Source organism: Colias eurytheme, chromosome 1 (assembly GCF_061535395.1).
Source record: "Colias eurytheme isolate Ceu_HAF_F1 chromosome 1, ilColEury1 Martin Lab GWU primary, whole genome shotgun sequence".
In the NCBI taxonomy this organism is placed as follows: Eukaryota; Metazoa; Arthropoda; class Insecta; order Lepidoptera; family Pieridae; genus Colias; species Colias eurytheme.
In genome coordinates, this window is record NC_142980.1 from 10,480,946 (window position 1) to 10,504,918 (window position 23,973).

Here is a 23,973-nt window from a genome sequence, read left to right on the forward strand (position 1 = left end):
ATCGCTCTATAAAAATACGTTTTTCATTTGTTCGTTCTTATCTCCGGCATAGATGTTTCTTGATAGATTATTCGATAAGAGGTAGGATTCGATAAGGGGCAGGTGTGGTTCAAAATAAAACATACAAAAATAAACATTATCTTATTATTAAGTATATTATCACACGAAAAGATACAAAACATATCACGATGGCACTAACTATCAGTGCTTCAGTTGTAAGTCACATGTCGGTGAATGCTGCCTTGGCAAACGATTTCTTTAAATCCGAGTACAATGTTCATCACTTATGATAATAAATAAACATTAATGAGTTTAAATTTTGAAGATACTTAATCTAAAAGTATCATAAGTTAATAAAAATTTCGCTTTCTAATTTCCTAATTACACGTGATAAAACATTATACATAAATTTCCATCTAAAAGACGTAAAAACAAATAAGTATAAGTTTTAATATAATTTTATAATATATTGAAGGCACTGTAGAAATTCGTTTAATTTTACAAGCAATATTTGTCACGTAACTTCAATTGCAGGATAAAACTTATAAAGAACCTTTAATTATTATTAATGAATTTGGTTTATAAAATTATAAAACTGTATTGGGTATTATCCAAAGTAGATCCCTTGGTACATTCTTGTAATAACATTAAATTCTAATATGTACATATAACACGTATAATTAAATTATTGAGTAAAGCCCTTGATGGGAGGCTATTTAGTATCAAGGTCAAAAAATTCTAAAATTAAAAAGTAAAAAGGTAAAGTCTAAATATGTGTATAATCTACCTGTATTAAAACATTCAAAAACTATAAGTACTGAAAGTATGATGAGTAGGTAATTTATTTTTACACTCATTTGGGGCGTTGAATTGACTAATTCATGACATGACTAAAAGTTCTAAGCGAGTGACTGTAAAAGATTGAATTGTGGGAAATCTCGATTCTCGTGAGAACAGTGGTTATATAATTTATGTATTGAGCGAGACAAGTGTGCTGAATAGACAGAGTTCTAATGGGATTTAGTTTTAAGTCATGTCATAACGTTAAACAGTAATTATGTATTGTATAAATGTTTATTTAGGTAGCCTGGCGCCTCGGACGGGTCGCGCGGGCCGGGCGCCTACTCCTGCGGCGCGTCTTCTGGCGATGAGGGCGTCCAGGCCGCGGAGGGGGGGCGCGGGGGTGGTCTCCGCGGGCGCGGCTTCGGTCTCAGTCTCGCTTTTCTCAGCACTGGTGCTCTCCTCCGTCGTCTCCGAAGATGCCTTCTTTGGTGCTTCAGTGGTGGCCTGGTGATTGTTCAAATGATTTGAAATCTTCTTAATAATGGCATAATGTAAGAGTATATAATTTGTTTTAGTGATAAATTGTAGAGTAACTGAATTGGAAATACCGCGACTAGAAGTTACTAAATATAATTTATAAGCCGTAAAATAAAATAAAAACGATCTGCGAACTTTTAATCTGAGCCAACGCTACTGCTATTCGGATTTAAATATAATCAATAACGATTTAGAGCCATCAAAACTTATGTCTAAGAAACTCAGTAAATAGAACCCTTTTCTATCCATAGTACTGGTCTTTACCTCAGTGGAAGGCAATTTCCTCTTCAACAGGGGGTTGGGCCTGCGTGGTGGAGGTGTAGCAGCGACTCGTTTGGGAGAAGGTGACACCTGTAGCCTGTTTCCTCCTCGGAGCTTGATTCCTCCTCGAGGCGCTTCAGGAGCTGGGGTCGGAGATGAGCTCTAAAAATATTCATATATGTACCTTGTTAATTGTGCCTTTTTTGTTAATTGTTGAATTCTATAGAAGTTTGCATGGGTTGTTTATAATCTAACGATTTCAGACTCTTTAAAAAGAAACAACAACACGCGTGTGAACTGTGATTCCGTGTAATTAATTGCGGCAATGTGTAATAGTTTTTTTTCAACACGCATAATGTCTTCAAGAACGTATGTGAATTATTTGTGTCCAGCAATTTGCTAAACATATTGCAGTCACTTTCATATCGTGACTGAAGTATCAGAAACATTAACCGATTGAATAATAATTAATAAAATAATTTTATTCTCTAAATAGTGTCGAAATATAAATATTTCTGAGCGTGCGTTACTATTGGTTGCCGCAACGTTAAACACGTCAACCTTGATTTACTTTCGATTAAAAGCAACGGACTGCACGTTATTTAAAGTGAGGTCAATGTCTTTTGTTTAACCGGCGCCACTTATATATCGAACTTATTGTCGTTTATTTGTCAATGCACTTTATAGTTTTAAAGGGAGCTTACTAACATGCACTTATATATTGCTATAACGCAATCATTTTCGAATATATCAATTTAACAGATAAGTCGATGATGAAATAAGATGTTTTCATTTCAAATCTTGATCACACGACGACAGGTTTTTCAAACATCACATTACTTGACATATTACAATGTAAGAATGATCTATTAATTGAGCAGATTCTAACCTCCGATTCTTCGTCAGCGGCGGGAGACTCTGCGGGTGCAGAGGTCTCAGCGGGTGCCTCGGAGGGAGCTTCGGTGTTTGCTGTAGTAGCGACTCCGGGCCTAAGACGAGGGTTGGGTCTAAGGTTTAGCCTGGGCCCGGGTCTCAGAGATACGGGCCTCACACCCGGTTTACGTCTAAAAAAATATAAGTATCGTTTAAGGCGCAATCAAAAAATGTTACGAACACTAATTATCCAATTACTGTATCCAAGTGCTGTGATAACGTTGTGGTACATTTTAATTGTGGTTGTTATTGGATAATTGCTCGAGATCTTTTAAGATACAAAAATAACAGTAAAATGTAAAGATAAACAAAACGTGAAATACAAAAGAGGTTTGACAAAATCATTTTTTTTCTCAATTATCCTTTGAATTATTATTTACTAGCTTTCCGCCCGCGGGTTCGCCCGCGTTTTCAGAGAAAACCCCGTTCCCGTAGGATTTCCGGGATAAAACCTATCCTATGTCCTTTCTCGGGTATCAAAATATCTCTAAGTATACCAAATTTCATGCAAATTGGTTCAGTAGTTCAGGCGTGATTGAGTAACAGACAGACAGACGGAGTTACTTTCGTATTTATAATTAGTATGGATTCCGTACATAATATTACGTTAATATTTCCTTATCTAGACTTTTACTTACTAAGTAGGACCTGTGACGTAGTTTGTGTCTGCGTTACGAAACAGATATGTACAATATTATATTTAATATGAATCGGTTTATGTATGTGTTTCTTAACGTAGTCTCCAAGACTTAGGGTGGAGACTGGAGTGTCTATTTCAGGTATATGACATCGTATCTATACTTCGAGTCGTACCGAGGGATTGCACCCTTTCATTATAGATATCCGTATTATTCGAACTCGTCACTTCCTTCATCATTAGGAGTGGTCAAACCTAGTTATAAAAAAGTATTCAAAAGAATTTACCCAATACTTCTGCCTGGTGTGGGTGTAGTTTCAACAACTTCTCCAGAACCTGCGTTAGAGCTGGCACTGGGGGCGGTCGTCTCGCTCACTTCAGCTGATGAAGCAGCCGCTGTCGTGGTTGATGGGCCTCGTCTCAAACCAGGACGTAGACGGGCTCTGAGAAACGAGTCAATTATCACGCATTTTGTGTATTTTTTTTGGAGAATACCCTAATAGATGAGAATAAGCTTTGTACAAGCTTAGTTAAATTCCTAGTTATACATTATTCAGTAATGTGATTGTGATTTCTTTTTTTTACGAATGCTTGCGATTGATTCTACTAATTATGCGCTAACATACAGTTGATTTATAATTATAACCTTCTAGATGTAGACGCAGCATGCGACTTTACAAATTTAATTTTATACCTTTCTTTTGTAACCATTATGATTATGATATAATATATATCTAGTGTTTAAGAGAGTATTATTGAAATACAAATGAATAATACTCCAAAATTTAAGGTCCTATCAGTATAGGATACGGGGAAAATAACATCCCCGTTCTTATTCAAATAAACTGACAGATTGAATAGTCGTTGGACTACATTTAAAAACGGTTAATCAAGAGCCTGTTATTCAAACAAATTCAGTCTGTTAAAATTACTTAATAAAAAAACTTGACAAAACTCACACTGTAAGATGATGATTGCTTTTTCAACCAATATTTTTTCAATTCATTAAAAAATATATTCTTCACTCTTCTCTTAACAACTATCAATTGGCCTATCAATCATCAATCATCACCAACCACTTGACTTTGACTTGACAATAAAAGTTATATAACACTATATATATAGCCATGACCTTTGATTAATATTTAATTTCGAATTGATTTTGCATCAAAAGCTATCTGGTTTAAAATTTAAGAAGTAGGTATATAATATAATTTAAAATCAATCAATATAAACAAAAAAAATATCAATATCTGCAGTACACAGTACCTACTACTACTACTACTACCTTTTGTAAAAAAATGTTGAAAGGTTGAACGTAGAAGAAATAGAATATAATTGGAAATTATATTTTACCAATTACTGCTTATTACGATGATGTTTTTAATTTTCAGTTATTTTTATTAAAAAAACTTTTCATTTGAAACAAAAGTCTTCGACCTTAAACGGAAAGATGGAGACTCATTTTTATAACATTTATTTCATTTATTTTGAAAATAACGTGATTCTTTCCCAAATTCATAAACCAGATAAAATAAGTGTCCACTGCGTTTGTGTCTTTTGTTTTTTTACATATATTGTTAGTACATTTAAAGATATTTCTAACTTTATAATTTACCTAGGTGCAGGCGTATCGCTGGCTGCGTTGCTGCCGTCCTGCGCCGGGGCACTGGTCGTGGAGACAGGCCGGTTCCGACCAGCGAATAGACCACCTCGACGCCCGAACGCCTGACAGAAAATACCACCGTGAAACGTCAACACTCGTGACAATAAAAAAATTTGCTTCGCTAGGAGAATTTCTGAGAAAACACATTTTACGAAAAAAATATCAAATTCAGTAAGTGACGATAAACCAATTAAAACGTACACTTTCTTATTACGAGGAATGTATAAAATTTCACTATTAAAATTCCAGTCCTCGAAATAATTTTCCTTATATAACGAACGTTATATAAATATTCTTTGTTGTATTGTTGTGATATTAGATAGTATACAATCAATATTTTATTAATATAATGTTTTAAAATATAGTATGTTAGTTGCGGTCCAATAATTTTTACCAAACAAAGAAAGACACTATATGGGAAATAGAGCAATTATTATGATGAAATCCTTAGACAAAAACTGGGCAAGTAAGTATATGATATTATGATATATAAGTTGCTAATCTTAAATGGAGGCTAACAAGTTAGTAACTATATTCGCATAGCAGTAAGTCGCTTGAGCATGTCGCATTACATAATAAATATGCTTATTTCCTTGAATAATATTTACATAAAAATCAATGCGAACCTTAGGTTGTGTCGCTGGTTTCTCTGCTGGGGCTGCGGAGCTGGATTCCACCTCGGCGACTGTCGCAGTGGTTTTTCTGACTCCATTTGGCTTACCAAACCGACCTGTTGACAAATACTCTCTTACTGTATACGTAACCAACACTCACAAAGCAAGACAATATATAAGAAAGCCCATGCGCTCATGAATCCTTTAAATAAAATTCTGAAACATGATGCTTATATTCATGTGCGCACAGCTTTAAAAATGTAATAAAAATAACACATAAACAAAATTCGCATAAAGTCGCAAAGCAGAATATTAACATCGCTACGCACACAATCACTAGCTAATAGGTACCTAAGTTACCCATTTATACATATATGTAAAGAAAGTAAATTTCGACGTGTCCATCCGGAGAACCGTTGAATGGTAATTATCGGATGTGACAACTTTCCATCCGTTTGTACTCGCGATACCATGTTACAAATGAGATTTCAAATATTACTTAGAATTACCTCGCGTCCTAGTAGATGTCTCTTGAGGTGCTTCTGTTGCTGCGCTGGTGGACACAGAGCCTCTAGCTCGGGCTCCAGGGCGCGACTTAAATCGCGATGGGCGAGTTGGGGCCGCAGTTGTCGTTGTGGTCGTGGGCGCGGGCGTAGTGGTCGTGGTCGTAGTGGTTGTAGTCGTTGTGGTAGTGGTGGTTGTTGGCGTTGTTTCCTCTTCTGTTGTACTTAGGGATTCGGTTGTCCAAGAGTCGTCATTTACTGTTGTGGATCCATCAAAACTCAACAAATCGCTTGAGGGATTGATTTCATTGTTCAAATTTTCACCCGCCAAGTAGGCGTACAGATCGAGGGCTACTTTTTCCATAGCAGTCATTGTAGTATATTCCGTTGTGTCTTGTTCATATGTCGTTGTTTGTTTGTAGTCCGAAGGCAGTTTTGAGTCGTCCAATACTTCTTGGAAAATAACACCACTTGGAAGACTGTGGCCTTCCCGTTGCGTTTCCTTTACAGGCAGCTCAACGTCAGAAACATCGGTTGTAGTTTTACTTTCAGATGAATATCTAGTTGGCGGTTCCTTGTATTGGCTGCGAATGTCACCCAAATGTGTTTTGAAACTATCAAGGTCGACGAGTTCGGAACTTGGTCGCCTGAAATGATTAATAATGAATTATTAGTTAGAAAAAAGGTCAGCAATGATATTTATTAATATTTACATAATTTACACGATGCTCTGTGCTCTTTTTACAATTTACCTAACATGCGCACGTGTCCTACTTCTTGTTTGACCGATTGTTTCATCAGCCACACTATCAACTTGTGATCTACCACGTTGTCTTACTGCTTCTGTTACTTCAGGTACATGAGTAGTGGAGCTTGAACTGCCAAAACTACGACCCCGAGGTGGGAACCGTGTGCTTGACGGTAATCTGTTAAGAAAATAAAATTGTACGTACATTTCCTAAATTCCATATCCAGGAGCATCCCTCAACGTACGGCACATTTGAAGCCAGATGTATCAGGTACTCCGGTGAAGATCGCAATTGATGTGGAGAATATTAGTTCTAATACTACTTCTATGTTATTATTTAAACTACAAATGCACTGTAACTACAAAGTGATCTAACTACAATTACATATCTGATGCAAGCCAAAATTAAATAAACGATATTTACCTCTCTACAATTTCTTCTTGAACTGGAGCCGGAGCTGGGGTCGTATTCCTTCCTCGGGAACGACCTCTTCCAGATGTGCTCAATACTTCATTTTGTACTTCTGGAGTGGCAGTTGTTGTTGTGGTTGATCTTTCGATTGTGCTATATTTGCTCTTTGATCTACCGTCTTTGGCAATATGGTTCTCAGTCTCAACTTTTGATGGTCCATCATGTGAATTGAGAACAGGAGCTTCATTGCTTGCGGGTTTGTCTTTCACTTCCTTTTTACTTTCATCATCTTCATCATAATAATAATAAATGTATTCATATTCGTAGTCTTGACCATTTGGTCCCTTTTTAACTTGAATTCTGGAGTGTTGCTTTTGTTCCGAACCAGCTGTTTCAAGTTTCACATTTGATGACAGGAGCCCACTGTTAATATCGTCGATGGTGTCAAAATTAATTGGAATATATTCGTATCCTTTGGCTGGGGCTGGTGGTGCTGTTGTTAAAATAGGTTTTTGCGTCGTAGTTCCATCATTGTTACTTAATTTTCCAGATTCTGACATAGCTTCTAAAGCTACTGCTAATTTGGGATTAGTATCAATATCTCTAACATTTTCTTTAATCTTGATATCCTCTAACTTAGATACAGGTACATCGATTTCAATTGACTCGGATGCCTTAAGTTTTTGACCTTTTTTAATTTGCGCTTTTTTATCTTCTTCAATAGAAACTATACCTTCTGCAGAATGTTTAACTTTTCCACTGTGTAACTTTTTAAATATTTTTTCATTGCTATCTTCTGGCTTCGTGAGCCTATGATTTGGATGTTTTTCTGGTATTTTATGCGAGGTCTCAAAATTTCTTAATGGTGTTTGTTGTCCGGAACTAACTAAGACATATTCTTCACCTGGTCGTGGCTCTGTGATGATGTCCACTTCCGCAACGACCGTGTATGTTGCACAAAGCAGAAAACATCTGAAACAAAGGAAAGGTCTAATTTACCAAATGTCGCTACAGTTTATTTCAAAATTTTGAATTCCTACCGCATTGTGTCGTATGAATCAGCGAGACAACATCTGTTCAATGCTCATGTAGTACGAAACTATGATTCATTTATTTCATCACAATAGCAAGAAGTAATATTGTTGTTGAGTGTGTAATTGATTAGCACACAAAAATTGGCACTTATTTCGTAACATATATTGCATTTGCATAGTTTGAAAGCACCAACAAATATGCAAGCAAATTAGTTGCGTTGCCGTACAAAAAGTTATGTGAAAATAGGACAGAAGACTACAAAACAAACGTCGAACATTGCAATAATTGTGAATTCGCGATGTGGTCGTGAGAACTAGTGATGAAAAATCGGAGCGTGGGTGTATTTGTGGCATTACGCATTGTCATTCCGGACAAGTGCAGATCGAAGCAACGCAACATTACGATCACTTTCGCTTAGAGAGACTCTCACTCTCGTCTCTGAGACTACTTTAAATAACATATTTTTGAAGTGTTAGTTAATAAGTTTTAGGTATTACGTCGCCACATATAGGTATATAACAGATAATTAAATAGATGAAATACTTGCTCGAATCCGATTTTCCATGGTTTTATAAGATAACTTACGCCACTTTTTACGGATATCCGTTTGCCAACTTCGGTTTATACCTACTAATGTCATTAAAAGAATCACAAGAAAGATTTTGAATATTTGCTTCTAGAAATCCTGTCTTAGGCCTAGTTAAGCTTTAATAGTTTATAACAACAATCGACAGGCATTATCTTACAAATGCATCATGTTCCCGAATAGGAACTGCATTACCAATTATTGCAATCGGAAGGCAGTGACTTCCGCGCAATTTCATACAAAACAGGTATCGGCACGCGGAAGCATTTCGAAGGATGACGATTTTATATGCTTATTACAATTTGTAATCGCGCTCAACATACAGTTTTATTATAAATCGTGCATAAATATTAATAGGGGCACCACATGCAGTAGGTAAACATCATTAGTCGGTTAAATAGACATTGAAATGTATTACATAGCCTTAATAATTCCTTACAAGAGTGCAATAAGACCGGTATAGAATGAGTACCGGTTCAATTTCACTAGATGTAAGGTCGCACCGAGCGCAAGGCTAGGTGAGCGTATCTACGAACATACTATCAATATAAATAAAGTTCTTCATGACCTATGCACGGCTACAGTAATACTTAAGCTGAGTCAATGGAAGGATAATAAAATATATCATTTCCTACAGTTGTTACCTTGTCAATACACTTAAATGGACCGGTCATAAGAAATGGAAGAGACTTCCTCACTTCCATTCTCATTGCTCATGATACCTGTCCTGTCATGAATAGTGTAGTTTAGTTGCGTGTTATGTTACTGTTATTAACAGAAAAACTTTCATACCTTTTTGCTGCAATTAAAAGAGTAATAATTGACTATTGTACCAAGTCTTACGATATTTAACGTGTCCGTTAAATCTTTTTAAAAGTTTGATACGGCAATAATTCAATTGTACTATTATAAAGTTGTAAGTAAATAAGCTGTGACGGTCCATTGGAGTATCTGAGTATCGCACAATTATCATTGAATTTAATTTTTCATTAAAAAATATATTTTCATATGTTAATTACAATTCATTGTTCTCCATTAAGTGTGCGTCACCATACAAAGGAATAAAAAGTTTGCCTATGTTTGTGTACAATTTTTTATCATGGGAACGAAGTTTGGACAGATAATAGAGTAAGTATTTAATTACTTTTAACTCAATAGTACTTATTTACTTATCTACATCTACAACTGATGTACTTGGAGCGTAAATGATGCAGAAAATATCGAACAAAAAACCGATTAGTGAATGTATGCCGTCACAGTTGGCGCAATGGATTTATTCAATTGTAAGTAAATAGTGAATATTGACTATGCGTGTCAATTTAAATGTACTGTTGGGCTAGACAACTGTTAATTCTTCATTATATAAATGTCTTATCCGGTCACTGCACTTCGTGCAACGAAATCACATTTAATTATATTTTATTTTAACCTAAAAATCGCACATGTAATCATACTTGCTTTAATTAAATAAATGTCGAGAAAATAAATAATATTTTTAATGATTGTGGTAACCATGAAGAGTTTTGAAAGCCTCTGATTTATCGCTAATTTTCCTTGATAATTTTAATTTCAATCAGCTTACGCGGTGATTTAAAGTGACAGATTATCGTTGCAAAAATTGACCATGGGCAAACTGATTGTGAACTGAGATTATAGATATCAAAATGATTTCCTAAGCTGCGAGCTTGTGTAGAGACAATAGGTAGTTATTATGTCGAAGTTGTGACTCAAAATATTGAGAACATTATGAAACCTCCAAATGCTATATGCGTTGTGCATTGGACATCGATGATGGATTATGAAGAAAGATTTTTAATTTTCTATATTTCATAGCGCCACCGCTCTACATCTAAGTTAAGTACCTATAAAAGAAAAAAAATATTGAAGCGTTATAAACTCGCGTACCTACTGTAAAGTACCTAATCAATAAATTAGTTTTAAAAACTTTAGCCTCAAAAGTTTTAATAATAAATATCAATCTACTATAATGACATAAATGTGCAATAATAATGCGATTATTGAAAACATGATGTCGAAGCACATGCGTGTAAGTTTCCTGTATCTCAGTAGGTATGTTTTAGAATGAGTGGTAAAATTAACAAACGATTTGTATAAACTTTATTTATACAGTAATGTCGTAATTAATATGGCACCATTCTAAAATTCCAAAATGTAAAGGTCACGAGAAGAGCAACCAGTTCTTTCTAAAGACTTATTAAAAAGCAATATACGTCTCTTCATCGAAGTATTCCGCAATATGCAAAGTTGACATTTAACTTCTGGAGGACAAAACTAAGATATGAATTAGCTACAATAAATGCTCTGTTAAATTATTATTGGTCAACCTTCGTGAGCACATTTTTACATAAATTAATAAATATTCTTAAGTATAATTTCTAAAAACGTATGATATAGTCCTGACTTTAATTTTATCACAATAGGTACATTCGAAAACTTACGATTAAAATCGCTTTACATTATACACGTCAGAAGAAAACCATCATACCTTTATTACCTAGTACGAGAGCCCAAAAGGGCACTTTGGGATATAATTGAGTGCGTCAGATAAAAGAAGATAACTTAAATACGTATAGACGGTAACGTATTGATAAGTACCTCTAGCTAGTATGGCGTGGGTGCGTTCAGGGTACCAAAAAGCGATTCAGGCAAAAATCGAACAAAAACCACAAACCACCATGTAAATTCTTAAATTAATTTATAGTTTACTTCAGTCACATCTTGCATGAAAAATATCAATGTTATCACACATAGGTTTCCGCAAAGTTCAAATAAAACCGCCTTCATCATCATGGCCACTATATACACAATACACATACACCATATTGTGTTTTATACTTAATAAAGATAATATTTAAATTTAAGTGTATACGGTATTGAGCAATTTAATAATACCTACGATACGAGGTACCGGAAGAGAAATTCTTTCATCGGAAGCAGTTTTACCGCCGTGAAAAAATTGATTGGTGTAGGTAAGTATGTATATTTCGGTCCCATTAGTTTCAGTGAATAATCAACTACAATAAATCAACCGTATACTTTATATGTATCAAAATGCTTAATAAAAATTCTGATGTAATTTTAAAGAAAATTTAATAACTAAATAATAAATTTTCTGATGTTAATTTTACACCGTAAGTATAACTTTCACAAACTTAAAATAGTAATGATAAATAAAATATTAATATGGGATCTGTTATGAAATAATACCAAAACTAAAAGGTAACCATATCTTAATACATATATATACAATATCTCGTGTCACAATGCTTGTCCTCCTCATTCGCACACCATGTGCAGTTCGGTCCAACTTGAGAGATAGGATAGTTTAAACATGTAGGTACCACCGGTACGGAGCGGAAAGCTAGTAAAAATATGAAAAAAAGTATAAAACTTGTATAAAACCTATAATTGTCGCAAAGTAGTTAAATACAAGGATTCATCTTTTACTTGAACTTTTCTAGCATCCGTGTCATAAAACTTAATTCAGTTTTTTTTCCACAGACATGAATTAATTTTGCAAATAATAGGTTAACGGGTTTTATAGAAGACAGGTGTTTTTGGTGTGTAAGGACTTTAAATTCTCATCGTCAAACCCATAAATATTTAGTGTTCGATCGTTAAAAATGATGCTTTTATGGCTTCCTGTTCTACTCGTCTACATAATTAAATAGCCGGTTCGTAATTTCGGCTTGAAAGTAAAAGTGTGTTTTTGCCTCTCTTAAGAATAACACAAAATACATAATACTTATTATAATATTAGATAGGTACATATTGCAATAGATAAACGTGTGCGAATTGTACGAGTAATTGTCTAATTAAAAAATAAATAAAAAAAGTTATTCAAATACAGTACATTATAACATTTTTTGCTTCTTAAGAATTTTAGTGCGCCTCGTATTATTACAACATCAACTAAATAAATCATGTTGACCAGACATGCCCGCGTGGAATTGAGAAAAATGCTGAATAATTCACAACAGTACATAAAATAACGTGTTTTATTCTCATATTCACAGCGAATCTTCAACGAACCGGTCTCATGTTTGTTGTTTTCACGATGGTTTCTCTAGAGACTTGCATTTGGTGCGTCCGCGGCGGTCGTCGGCCCCCTTGACTCACGGATACCTAAATATGGCACACCGACCAAAACGAATAAGAACTAAGTAATGTCAACGTAATTTATGGTCATTGCCATTTTACCAAAACTCTGTTATCTAACTTTTGGTCGCTCTCAATTTTGCAACAATATACTTGCACTTTTCAACGTATTTTGAATGCTGTGTTGTATATTTAAAGACTAACAAACTGTTTGCTGACAAAATACTTTAGTTATGACATACCCTAATGGAACAAGAAATATGCTTGTTTCATATTGTGATAGGCTTTATATTTTTTAACACTCTGTAGTCATAAAAGATTCACAGACTTATGTGCTATCAAATAATTCATTGAAATTAAAGTAATGATATAAGCTTATAAGATTTAATCGCAACTGGTGACAAACACGAATGTGAGTCAGAGAAACCCGGACGCTTGTAATATAATTTATCTATCCGGATATCAAATTACATAAGTAAGCTTATGTCAAACATTATAACACGTTATATGAGCGTCTTCGCCGAAAATATTTATATTTCACGCCTATCTTGTTATAACGGGAGATTATCGAATAGCAATTCGTTACGATTATCACATTTTACAAAAAGGTTTTATCTATACAACAGCACCAAAGCAATTTACATAAATACATTAAATTCAGATTACGAAATATAATTTCTCGCTAATTATCACACTGGGCTTTTCTTTTGCATTATTGCATATGTAATTAATTCAAATACAGTAGGCGATGTTATTACTTCACACTGCATCTTAAAAAAAGCATAACAATGTTATTGTTACCTATAAAGTTATTTAAGTAGAGGCGCCTAGCGTAACGTGAAATTCACCGATTTTGTGTTCGCTCAATCGTTATAAAACAGTCACAACTTAGCTATTAGTAAGTTATGAATACTATTATAAAACTACGTATAACAAAACTAGAATTAGATTCACCGTATTAGATAATAGGTATTATTTTAATTGTTTGTAATTATTTTTAGCAACAATCAGACGTTTTTCAATTGACGTATGTTGTATTGTACATATTTGAATTACTGAATATGTCGCTATAATTAGCAATATTTAGTCCAGAAAGTGTTTAAAAATGTGTTTTATGTTCCTGCGAAACTATGGCGTTAAATTTCAAGGTAACGAAAGCTGGATATTATTAACTCGTTGTTGCTCAATGTAAAGACTGTGGCAAGTTACTGCCGCCAGTGTCCGGACTCGCTTACGTATAGTATTGACTCAGTACCTATACCTAACCGGTAGAGCACTAATTTGTTTTTTATTTGTATCATAAAAGACAATGATCCGTCATTGAATTGTAATTCCACAGGACGTAATTCAAATCAATGTAAAAACATATAAATTAACTTAATAAACCTTGTACATTAATGCTTAACTTACTTTGCCTATTTTATCTTATAATGATTATATAGAGACAACGATGTATAAAAATTAATACGGATTTGTTGAGAAATCGCATAGTAATAACAAAACGATATTAAAACTATCACATAGCACCTGTTACGAATTTTTCCCTTAACTTTATAAGGAAACTGTGAGGAAGTGACCAAACCTATAGGCCACTGTATACAGTAAAAAGCGATAACATTGGCCGAGCATTGCCATCAACTTTACCAACAATCTACGGCAAAAAAGTACAATCGCGATAAGGCGTGGAATTAGCTTCCTTTATGATTTCACATATAAAGGTATGTGTACACAGAGACAGACGACTTTGGCACGTCATGCTGCATGGAGTCCAACAAAGTGTTGAATATTTCGTCTTTTAATCGAATTTTGTGTTTCATGGTCTGTTCTTGTGTATTGTCATTTGCTCTGCACGCAGCCCTAGTGACAGTAAGCGTAGTGTTGTGCTGCATCTTGAGACAAGGTCTGATTTGTCTCCGTCTACCTCAGACTTCGAGGTCACCAGTGAACGTACGGGGGCAAATATGCAACTCTTAACGTTGCTACTTGCGTCTCATTCTTTCTAGTCATATATGATACATAATTGTGGTTATTTTATTATATCTCTGTCTAATCATTATCGCATATGAAACAGTCACATACCAGCTTATCTTTACTGCTTTGAGAATTATTGTATGTTTAATTTGTTACAAGGCTGCCTATTGTTACACGACTTCTATAAATCTTAATATTTGGACGGTTATAAATTAAGAAATAAAGGAGATTGTTTAAATACTTAAATGCTATAATGAATGGTTTAAACTTTAAGTTTACTCTAAAGTATTAGGTACTAATATTACCTAGTACCAACATCATAATACAGGAATTGCTTATGTTTTCTACATAACTCGCTACGTAGAAAACTAGTTACCCGTATAAAATTTGAAACATAAAGCTCAGAATTAAAAAGAAAACATACCAGATCGTCCATAAATTAATCTTTATCTTATATATAAAAATGAATCGCAAAATGTGTTGGTAAGCGCATAACTCGAGAACGGCTGAACCGATTTCGATAATTCTTTTTTTATTATATTCCTTGAAGTACGAGGATGGTTTTTATGTAGAGAAAACGTAAATATGTACCGGAGACGGGGAAGACGTAAGTGCGAAGACGGGGCGGACCGCTAGTTATTTATAATAAAACACCAATATTGATCAGTAGGTGCTGCTTCTATTTTCGATTATTCGATACAAAGGAAGTTATCTATTGTCTGATACAAAAAGCAAACACTGCCCATAAATGGTTATTATTGATCGAACTTCATTCGAAAGCTAAATAATTATAGTGGTAATCACGTCCGATCGTGAATGCGATGTTAAAGAGTTAATAAATATTTTGCTACGATTCGTATTACGGTACTACGGTTCATCACCCTCTATACCTCTGCACTCAGGGATTTTGATCACGCGGCAAATTAACACTTACTACGTGCTTTGAAATGAGTTTGAATGTGCATTCATAATTTATATCATTTTAAATTATATCGTAATAACGATTTAGTTGTTTTACGCGCAGTTTATATTGGATACCTATCTGCTCGGAAATAACGTTTTAATCTGTCATCTTTGTTTACAAGAACAAACAAGTGCGATGAGATGGTAAGATTACTTTAACAAAAGAATAGGAAGACTTTCTATTTTTTCTGGAAATTATTTTATGTACTTGTTTACTTACTTAGATGTTATTTCAGTGATTATTGTTAAAATGGCGAATATGCGAAATCACTAATAATTCACTTTCATTTAACTTCTCTAAATTAAGAAGCCTGATAAGGTATTTCTTTCATTCGGATTATTTTGTTTGCTAGATGTCGCTTGGTCATCACAAGTCAGGCACACGGCGTGCATTTTTAAGCATGCCTGTACGCAGCGCACGCACCGCCCATGTCTACGACTGACGTGAACATATTACTCTCATACTGCGTCTGAATGAATAAGTATATTGGACATTGATATTTTTATTGCTCTGAAATCGTATTAGTCATATCACCGTCACTAGCAAAAGACAATGAGAACTTGTATGTAGAGCCACACCAATATCCACTTTGTGTTATACTCGGGGACGGAGGGAGTTCAAAGTTTTCCCAATTTCCTATCGTCAACTACCTACCAAATGCGTTTCAAGGCTTACAGTGTTGCCAAATACCTACGCTTCCCTGAGCAGAAAATCAACTTTTACCACAATGCCGACATAAAACATGTTTCGTAAACAGGAACTGATCATGCGTGAGTATCGCGACAGAATGCCACGCCCGCGTAAATCTACTCAAAGTGTTTATCATAATATAAAGTCTTAATTGATGACCTTGAGCTTGGAATTTAGAATAAATATAATTTATACACTAGGAATCGAAAAATTGTGAAATCATTTCATATTTTAGTGTGACATTGAACGTTTTCTACGATGACCATTTCGAAAGTGTTTTTTAATATCTAAATCGAATTCGATTACATAAAATCACGAGAGTATCAGCGTTAATAATAAATTACAAAAATCGTACTCATATTAGATTGGGTAATAAAGTGTCGAGGCTTTTATTGGTCTATCTCGAGCCACTAATTAGAAAGTCGACGCGCATCCGAACCTAACAATACGTTTGATGAAGAGGATAAAACGATGTGCAATAAAAAAACAAACACATGTGTATGCCTCATCCGTTATATCACGGCACATTCCTCAAAAGGTCATCGGCAGTAAAGTGAAACTGGTCGATGCCGAAATTGATGTTTAAAATCGAAGACACATAAATAACCAATAATCTTAGTGACGTCGGACAGGGGTCGAACCCGGACGCCGCGTGTTTAATGTCACTGATGCAACCGACTTAATCCAATGTTAGTTTCGCATGGCACGTCTCACCTTTTCTCTCGCGGATGATGCGCCGCTGACGAAACGGTGATATAATGCAGTTTGCGCAAATCTGCCGACTGCCTCCTAACAACTATTTTGACCCGCGTCTACCTAGGTGAAAGATTTCCCTGTCTATAATCCAATCACAGTGTTCATATTATATGCTGACCAGCATGATATATTCACGTAAAAGTTTAGGTATCTACTCGATGGTATAAACTGATTAGATTTTACCGATGCATCTTGATGAGATATGCCATGAACTTGCAATTCTCAAAAAATGAATGGTATTCTAGACATGCGGAAAGCGATATTTATTGTAATCGAATACCAGTTTACAGCTACCTATACATCATATTAATTACTTCTTGACTGCTGCTCCATACGCACGCTCAAAAGTTATTTATTGTGATCGATAGATACTCGTTCGAACGTTAACGCATCATTTCACTTTTGCCGTTTTTTATTTATGAATCCGACCGGTAGTTAAAGAACAATTATTTGAGAAATCATAGGCTATTGCTATTTTTTATTAAACAGTCACTTGAGAGTTGAGCCTTCCATAGTAAATGCAAACATCATTTATGTATTCTGATATAAAAAGAGATATAATGTGGAATTCGTGTATCCGGTTGTTATTCAAGATAACACTGTTTCGTAACATGTTTATAAATCACCTTTGGAATGCGTAAAATGTCTTAATTTAATTATACAGAGAAGAATTCAATGTTTACTAAATATTATATTTTTACCGAATTCTGCAAACTCCTCAAAATAAACTAATTTGAAGAGGAAACTAGCCACACTAATAAAATGTTTTCCGATCGCTATTAGGTAATGCATTTAGGTCATGATCTAGCCGCATTCTTTGCTCAGCGTCGATAATATACAGAATTACAACATTCTATCGATTCTGTCCTTCGACTACGATAACTATAGCACACGTGCCGAGAAAAAATGTTCTTATAATTTACCGCTACAAGCTTCACCGCACTGAAACTATTGAGTTACGAAAATATTGTGACCTGGTGCGGCGAGTAAACACGATACAACGGCTACCTACGTTTATATTTGATGAAATATACACTACAAAGAGGTTTTACGGCAGTCTTTTATCAAGGATGTAGAGGGTTAGATAAGGGCAAAGTTGACCCACGGAGCCGCAGTGCTACGCCGCTCGTGGTCCTTGAATCTACAAATAATGCTATGAATGAGCAATTAACTAAATGTAGCGCTATAGTTTTTGAGACCACCTCTTGCAATCAAATATTTGTCCGTATTTTATATGTGACTTGAACACAGCATATCAGATTTTACGTGCTTGCTTTTTTAATCAATATGCATATTAGCAATTTATTCAACCACGGACAGTTGAAAAAAAAATTAAATGTTTTGTACATTGTATAAAAAATTGTTTTTATTTTATAAAAATATTTACACGTCGTTTTTTGTTATATATCTACATTCGGTGTTTGTTTCTTTTTAATGCGTAATTCTGTCCTTTTATGAGGTTATTTCCCGTTAAAACCAGTTAAAAATCAAAATGACTCGTGTATTTTTTCAACATAGGGAACATAAATAAGATATCCGAAATTGCCATTCTAGGTAACCTACATTGACCTTCGAATATACCAATAAATGGTCTGACTAATCATTTGGTTGCACCCTCAAGGCATTTATGTATCGACTGAAAGTATCAATAATGTCGTTGTTACTACGACACGGATGCATATGAAAAACTGTGTAAACATAGATATTTGTCCCGATAGGCACATGTCATTGCCATTTCCCACGCGTGTATTGTACCACCTTAATTATGTGTCTATGTACAAAAAGTATAAACTGCAGTCACAAACGACGTGGGTGTGAGATATGTAATCAATTCACAAGAACTACAAAGCAATTTACTATTACATTCGTCATCAATTTCGAATATTGCGTAGGTATGTACGTTTTTAACTTTCAACGGGTTCAGTGAAACCCGACAAATAATTAAAATATCACGTATATAGAATAGTCATTCAGTATTATGAGTGACGTGTATGAGATCACAGTTATTAACGTGCGAAAACGAAAGTAATGGTGAATAGGGTCTAACTGTCTAGCAACGATATTTTCCATAACAGTTTATTTACACATTTTATGTAATTCACCTTTGAATAAATTTTGCATATACATATTATGTATATAAAAAAGGACGACCAAGTGCGAGTCTTATTATCTGTTAATTTCTACAAATATTATTATTATATTTTTGGCTGTTGTAATTGTAGTATCGTGGCCATTGTAATACACATTTTTTTAATTTCAAATACAATTAAAACACATTAAAATAACACACCAAAGACAGTCGCGCCCCAGGTCAGTAAATATTACCATCAAAGCCAGTTAATGTAGAACTAATAGATTAATAACACGATAATATAATGGTGGATTATTAACTTATACAAAACGTGCATCTTTATTCAAAGGTTAATATTATGTATAATTTTTGAACAAGGAAATAATATACCTAATATTTATAACGTCTATTTTTTTCAAGAAATATAATATTCAGACGATGCAAAAATATAATCATAGTCAAATTATTTTTTGAATATAAATATCACACGTGTATTATTAAATATTTATATTTATACGCGCGCCGCTTATTGATTTGAAGATTACAGGTTTTATACTATTTTAAAGCACAAAGTGGAACGTTTAAAAGCGAAAGTGAAGGTCAAGTGAAGACGAGTTGAGATGTGAGTGGCCCGAAGCAGAAAAGCACAGATTCGCACTTGTAATCGCAAATACCGATACCGATACCGGATATCTGATACAAATGGCAAAACAATATGATACCTACAGTTAAACAGGTTGTATTACGTTGGATTCCAACAAAGAATTTTGTCGTAGGTTTGAGTTTTAACATGTTCATGTTATAGATGAATGTTTATTAGACAAAATTAAACAGGCGAGATGTTACCGTCATTATTTTAATGTTTTATTTTTTTATTAATTTAATAGTAAAACATTTATTATTTGAACACTGTTACAGTATATACGCAAAGAAGCTTTCATTATTTTATTTATTATCAATTATCATTTTCGAATTAAAAAGGCTCATTTTATATTGCAATGATTATGATGTCACCATTTGTGACCGTGACATACCTCGCGTGGGTTTAGAAATCTATGTGAAATAAAGCTCACCTTTAAGCTTTTAAATATGTACTACCAACAAATATTTTCTAGCCCCACATAATTATCAAGGATCGTATATCGTGTTAAAAATCGGGTATTTACACAGTTTAGGGTTTAATTCTTTTTAATTCTTTTCATTTGTTTTATAATTATGAAATTTTTGAAAACACCGTCGACGATATTAAAGCTTGTGAATTTTCAATTTTTTTTTGTGTATGGCGGAAAAAATCTTTAGGTGTATAAAAGCTCGGTGAAGTACGAAATTTTTTAATTATATTTCAGTGTGCGGAACTTCAACTATAAGTAATAATAAAGATGCTTGTTTATTTTTAATTATTCTTAAAGCTTTTCAATCAACAATATTTTAAAATAGACGTGCCTATTTAACTTGTTACCTACCTAACTATTAACTTAGATTACTATTATTAATTCTTTTATAATTTTCGCGTTTTGATCATTACTATTGCAATAAAAATGTATAATAAAAATTTAAAAAATAAGTATGTATGTGATATAAATGTAAAAAAAAGTTATAATTTAAATAATCCATGGTTTGCACGTCTCGTATCGCTGCTGATGTTTGTAACAAATCCGTTCGTACTTTCTTTTCACGTAATATCTAAATATATTCTACGGAGAAATTTCAATATGTACTGTTTTGTATTCACAAATAACGTCGAATTACGCATATGTGATGACAAAACACTTAAGTTTTCTTTTCGATGGCGAAAGTGAAACAATTGTAACAATGATCACATGAAACAGTGTGACTAAATACCTTAATTGATGTGAGAGTCGAACAATTTTGTCTGTCTAATTGTATACAATTTGACGAGATAACCGATCGATCATACAATATTACATACTATGATGTGTGTACTATATAAACTGCTCACAGCTTTTGCTATAGGCTATTGTTTGACCACATAAAGGAAATATTTTGGAAGCTTATACAAAGAAACAATTGATGGACAATGACTAATGTTTTGAGGTACACCGTACATAACTGTCTTTTTAATTTATGATTTTCATAGAGTGATACGTATATGCTGCGTCGTCAACGACCGCCAGATATAATCATCCGCACAGGAACCATGATTTACTCTACGCATACTAATTAGACTAAGAACTTACTGTGGACTAAGCTAGTGTGGCTAGACGTGTGAATCAAAAAACCGTTAATACAAGACTATGGTCTTGTATTAACGGTTTTTTGATTAGGTATGCCTGACAAGTCCTGTGGATATTAGATATGTCTATGAAGTTAATCATTAGTTTTGAATAATATTTGAATCATTTAAATTTTTTTTATATTTAAATTCAACATAATTACATATCACGTATTTATTATTCACTTAAAGTATGACAGGAAGACTTTATTATGCATGAATACTTATTAACATGATAATTAATGTGTATTCAATTAAAGATATTTTATTAAAGCAAGACTTATATTCAACTTGCATTTAGCCACAAAGGCATTCACGCATATTTAATATTTTTTTTAATAAACGATATTGAAACCTTGTGAATGGACATTATTATTTAATTCAATACTTAATATCCTTGACGACTTCAACGTATTCTAAGTTATTAAATAGCATTGGTAATAGAATTGCGGACTTCCACTTAGCGTCAATGTCGCAAATTGTTACAGAGAGAGTCTCGAGTCTCGACAATAGATACAAATAAAGTTTATGTCACACTGCATAATGGGTTGACAGTTTTCACACGTCCCCAAATCATTATAAAATATTTAAAACATTTAAAGTTTAGTATTTTAAAAATGTGTTTTCATCAGCCGAGTTATGTACATGCAACTGTGCATGTATAGAAAACTCAAAACAATGTTTACGTAACATTATTGTTCTTAAATTATACACCAATCATTAGGATATTGCCCAATCTTTAGAAGATTACAATAGCGTGTGATAGACGTTTTCAATATGTTTTCAATGGGCATGCATATTTCACTCGTACGGTGTGCCTACGAGACTCTACGCGTTTATAACTGGTTAGCAAGACGTTCTGTATAACGATGAAAGTACACGCCATAAAGGGAAATTTTAAACAGATTTCTATGAAGGAAAGTTTGATGTGGGTACCTGCATATTTTTAGTTAGCGGTATGATGTTATATTCAGTTGCGAACTAGTCGCAGCAGAGCTTATACGGTTTTCGGGGAGACAATGTACGCGTAGTCGTGCATATTTTAAACCAACGTTTCATAGCCGTCATTGAGAAATTCGCCCTCATTCGTGATGTCAGTTGGCTGCTGTCAAGCTAGTTGCTTAACACCTGATTTCCACACGAGAAATCAGATCATATTTTCGCGGTATCGGCTCTGAGACGCGACTCGTATCCCCATAGTAATCAATTACGTAAAGCTCACCGCGCCGCGAGATTCATCTAAGCAAACATTCGATGAAAGTGACAATGTTCGCTAACAGGTTCCGCAGTACTAAAACGCCAGACGTCATCGCGACTACATAATTATCAGAATTTACAAGCTATTAAAAAGTTATTTAATCTCATTATATATATGTATTCACAGGAAAGATAAAAATCGTGTTCGGAAGCTTTTATCAACATTTACATAGTATCATAACACATTAAGTGAGCTTCATTCATTTTTTCAAATACACATTAGAAAGTGTTCCAGTGCGATAATACTTTAAAAATTTTGCAATGTTGAATATATTTTGATGTATTTATTAACTTTCAGTATTATTGAAAGGAAAATTGTAGATTGTGCCGGGTACTCACAGCGCTATCCTGAGGTCCATGGCTCGCGTAGGGAGCAGCGAGTTCGCGGGCGCAGGGCGTGCGGCGGCTGGCGGGCTGCGGCGTCGGGTCGCGGCTGCAACAGAAACGTCCGTCAGCACACGCGCCTTTCCCAAACGACACACAGTTGCGACAGTGAAGCTCGACGAGGAAGCTGCAGCGCACATTTAAATGCAACGTTAATGTCAGAGAGCGTTCAAATGCCAATAGCGGCGACCTTTCGGTTTTCAACTGGATTGCGCAAGTGAGGATCGCCGGTCGTGTGAGAAAGGCGAGTGCGTGAGGGAGTGGAGGGAGTTTGACGCACCGGGAGGTCGGAGCGGTGGAACAACACCGTTGGCGACACGCTGCCGAACGGCGACTAACCTCGCGCCAGCGTGCGCGCCTCTTACTTATAGCCGCGCCCACACCTCACCCTTGCACGCAACCCGCGCTCGGCACCTCCTGGATTCCACCTCGCCAAAGAAGATGACACCCAGCTATATGGAACAAGCTTGACACATCAATTAAAATTACTTTCACATTGTTCCGAAATCTCTATGGATGAATGGCACACTCTTCCCAACACATGTCGATGTTTCGTACCTTCGATGCGAAATTTTTCTATAGCGTTTCTAAATTACTAGAGATATGAATTGGAACTCTTATAAACTACTCCAAATAGTTTAACATAACTATAGCCATAAGCCCAAGTCTCAAAAGGTGCAAGCTATTTATTTTTTCCGAGTTGTGAAATGAAACACCCTGTATCAGTCATAGCTAATGCTATATAACGATCGCATTATTATATCAATTCGACATTTGATAGTGAGCATAGCCTGTTCTGGCATTTTGTCCGTG

General features: G+C 34.6%; 1 protein-coding gene across 4 annotated transcripts; it reads right to left on the reverse strand.

Annotated features, from left to right (window-relative positions):
* Positions 1-130: 130 nt before the first annotated feature.
* Positions 131-23,571, reverse strand: LOC149911205 (uncharacterized). 4 transcript variants are annotated; one of them, XM_090104157.1, is made up of 11 exons: positions 23,441-23,571; positions 23,116-23,209; positions 7,107-8,066; positions 6,687-6,860; positions 5,941-6,581; positions 5,444-5,547; positions 4,770-4,879; positions 3,439-3,594; positions 2,471-2,645; positions 1,585-1,743; positions 131-1,287 (listed from the first exon to the last, which is right to left on the reverse strand). In XM_090104157.1, the coding sequence occupies exons 2-11, from the start codon at positions 23,133-23,135 to the stop codon at positions 1,075-1,077; spliced, it is 2,712 nt and encodes a 903-aa protein (XP_089960283.1). In that variant the 5' UTR covers positions 23,136-23,209; positions 23,441-23,571; the 3' UTR covers positions 131-1,074. The 4 variants fall into 4 exon arrangements, with proteins under 4 accessions (XP_089960283.1, XP_089960291.1, XP_089960298.1 ...); XM_090104165.1 differs by having other exon boundaries at positions 23,351-23,476; XM_090104172.1 differs by lacking the exon at positions 6,687-6,860.
* Between the last annotated feature and the right edge of the window lie 402 nt (positions 23,572-23,973).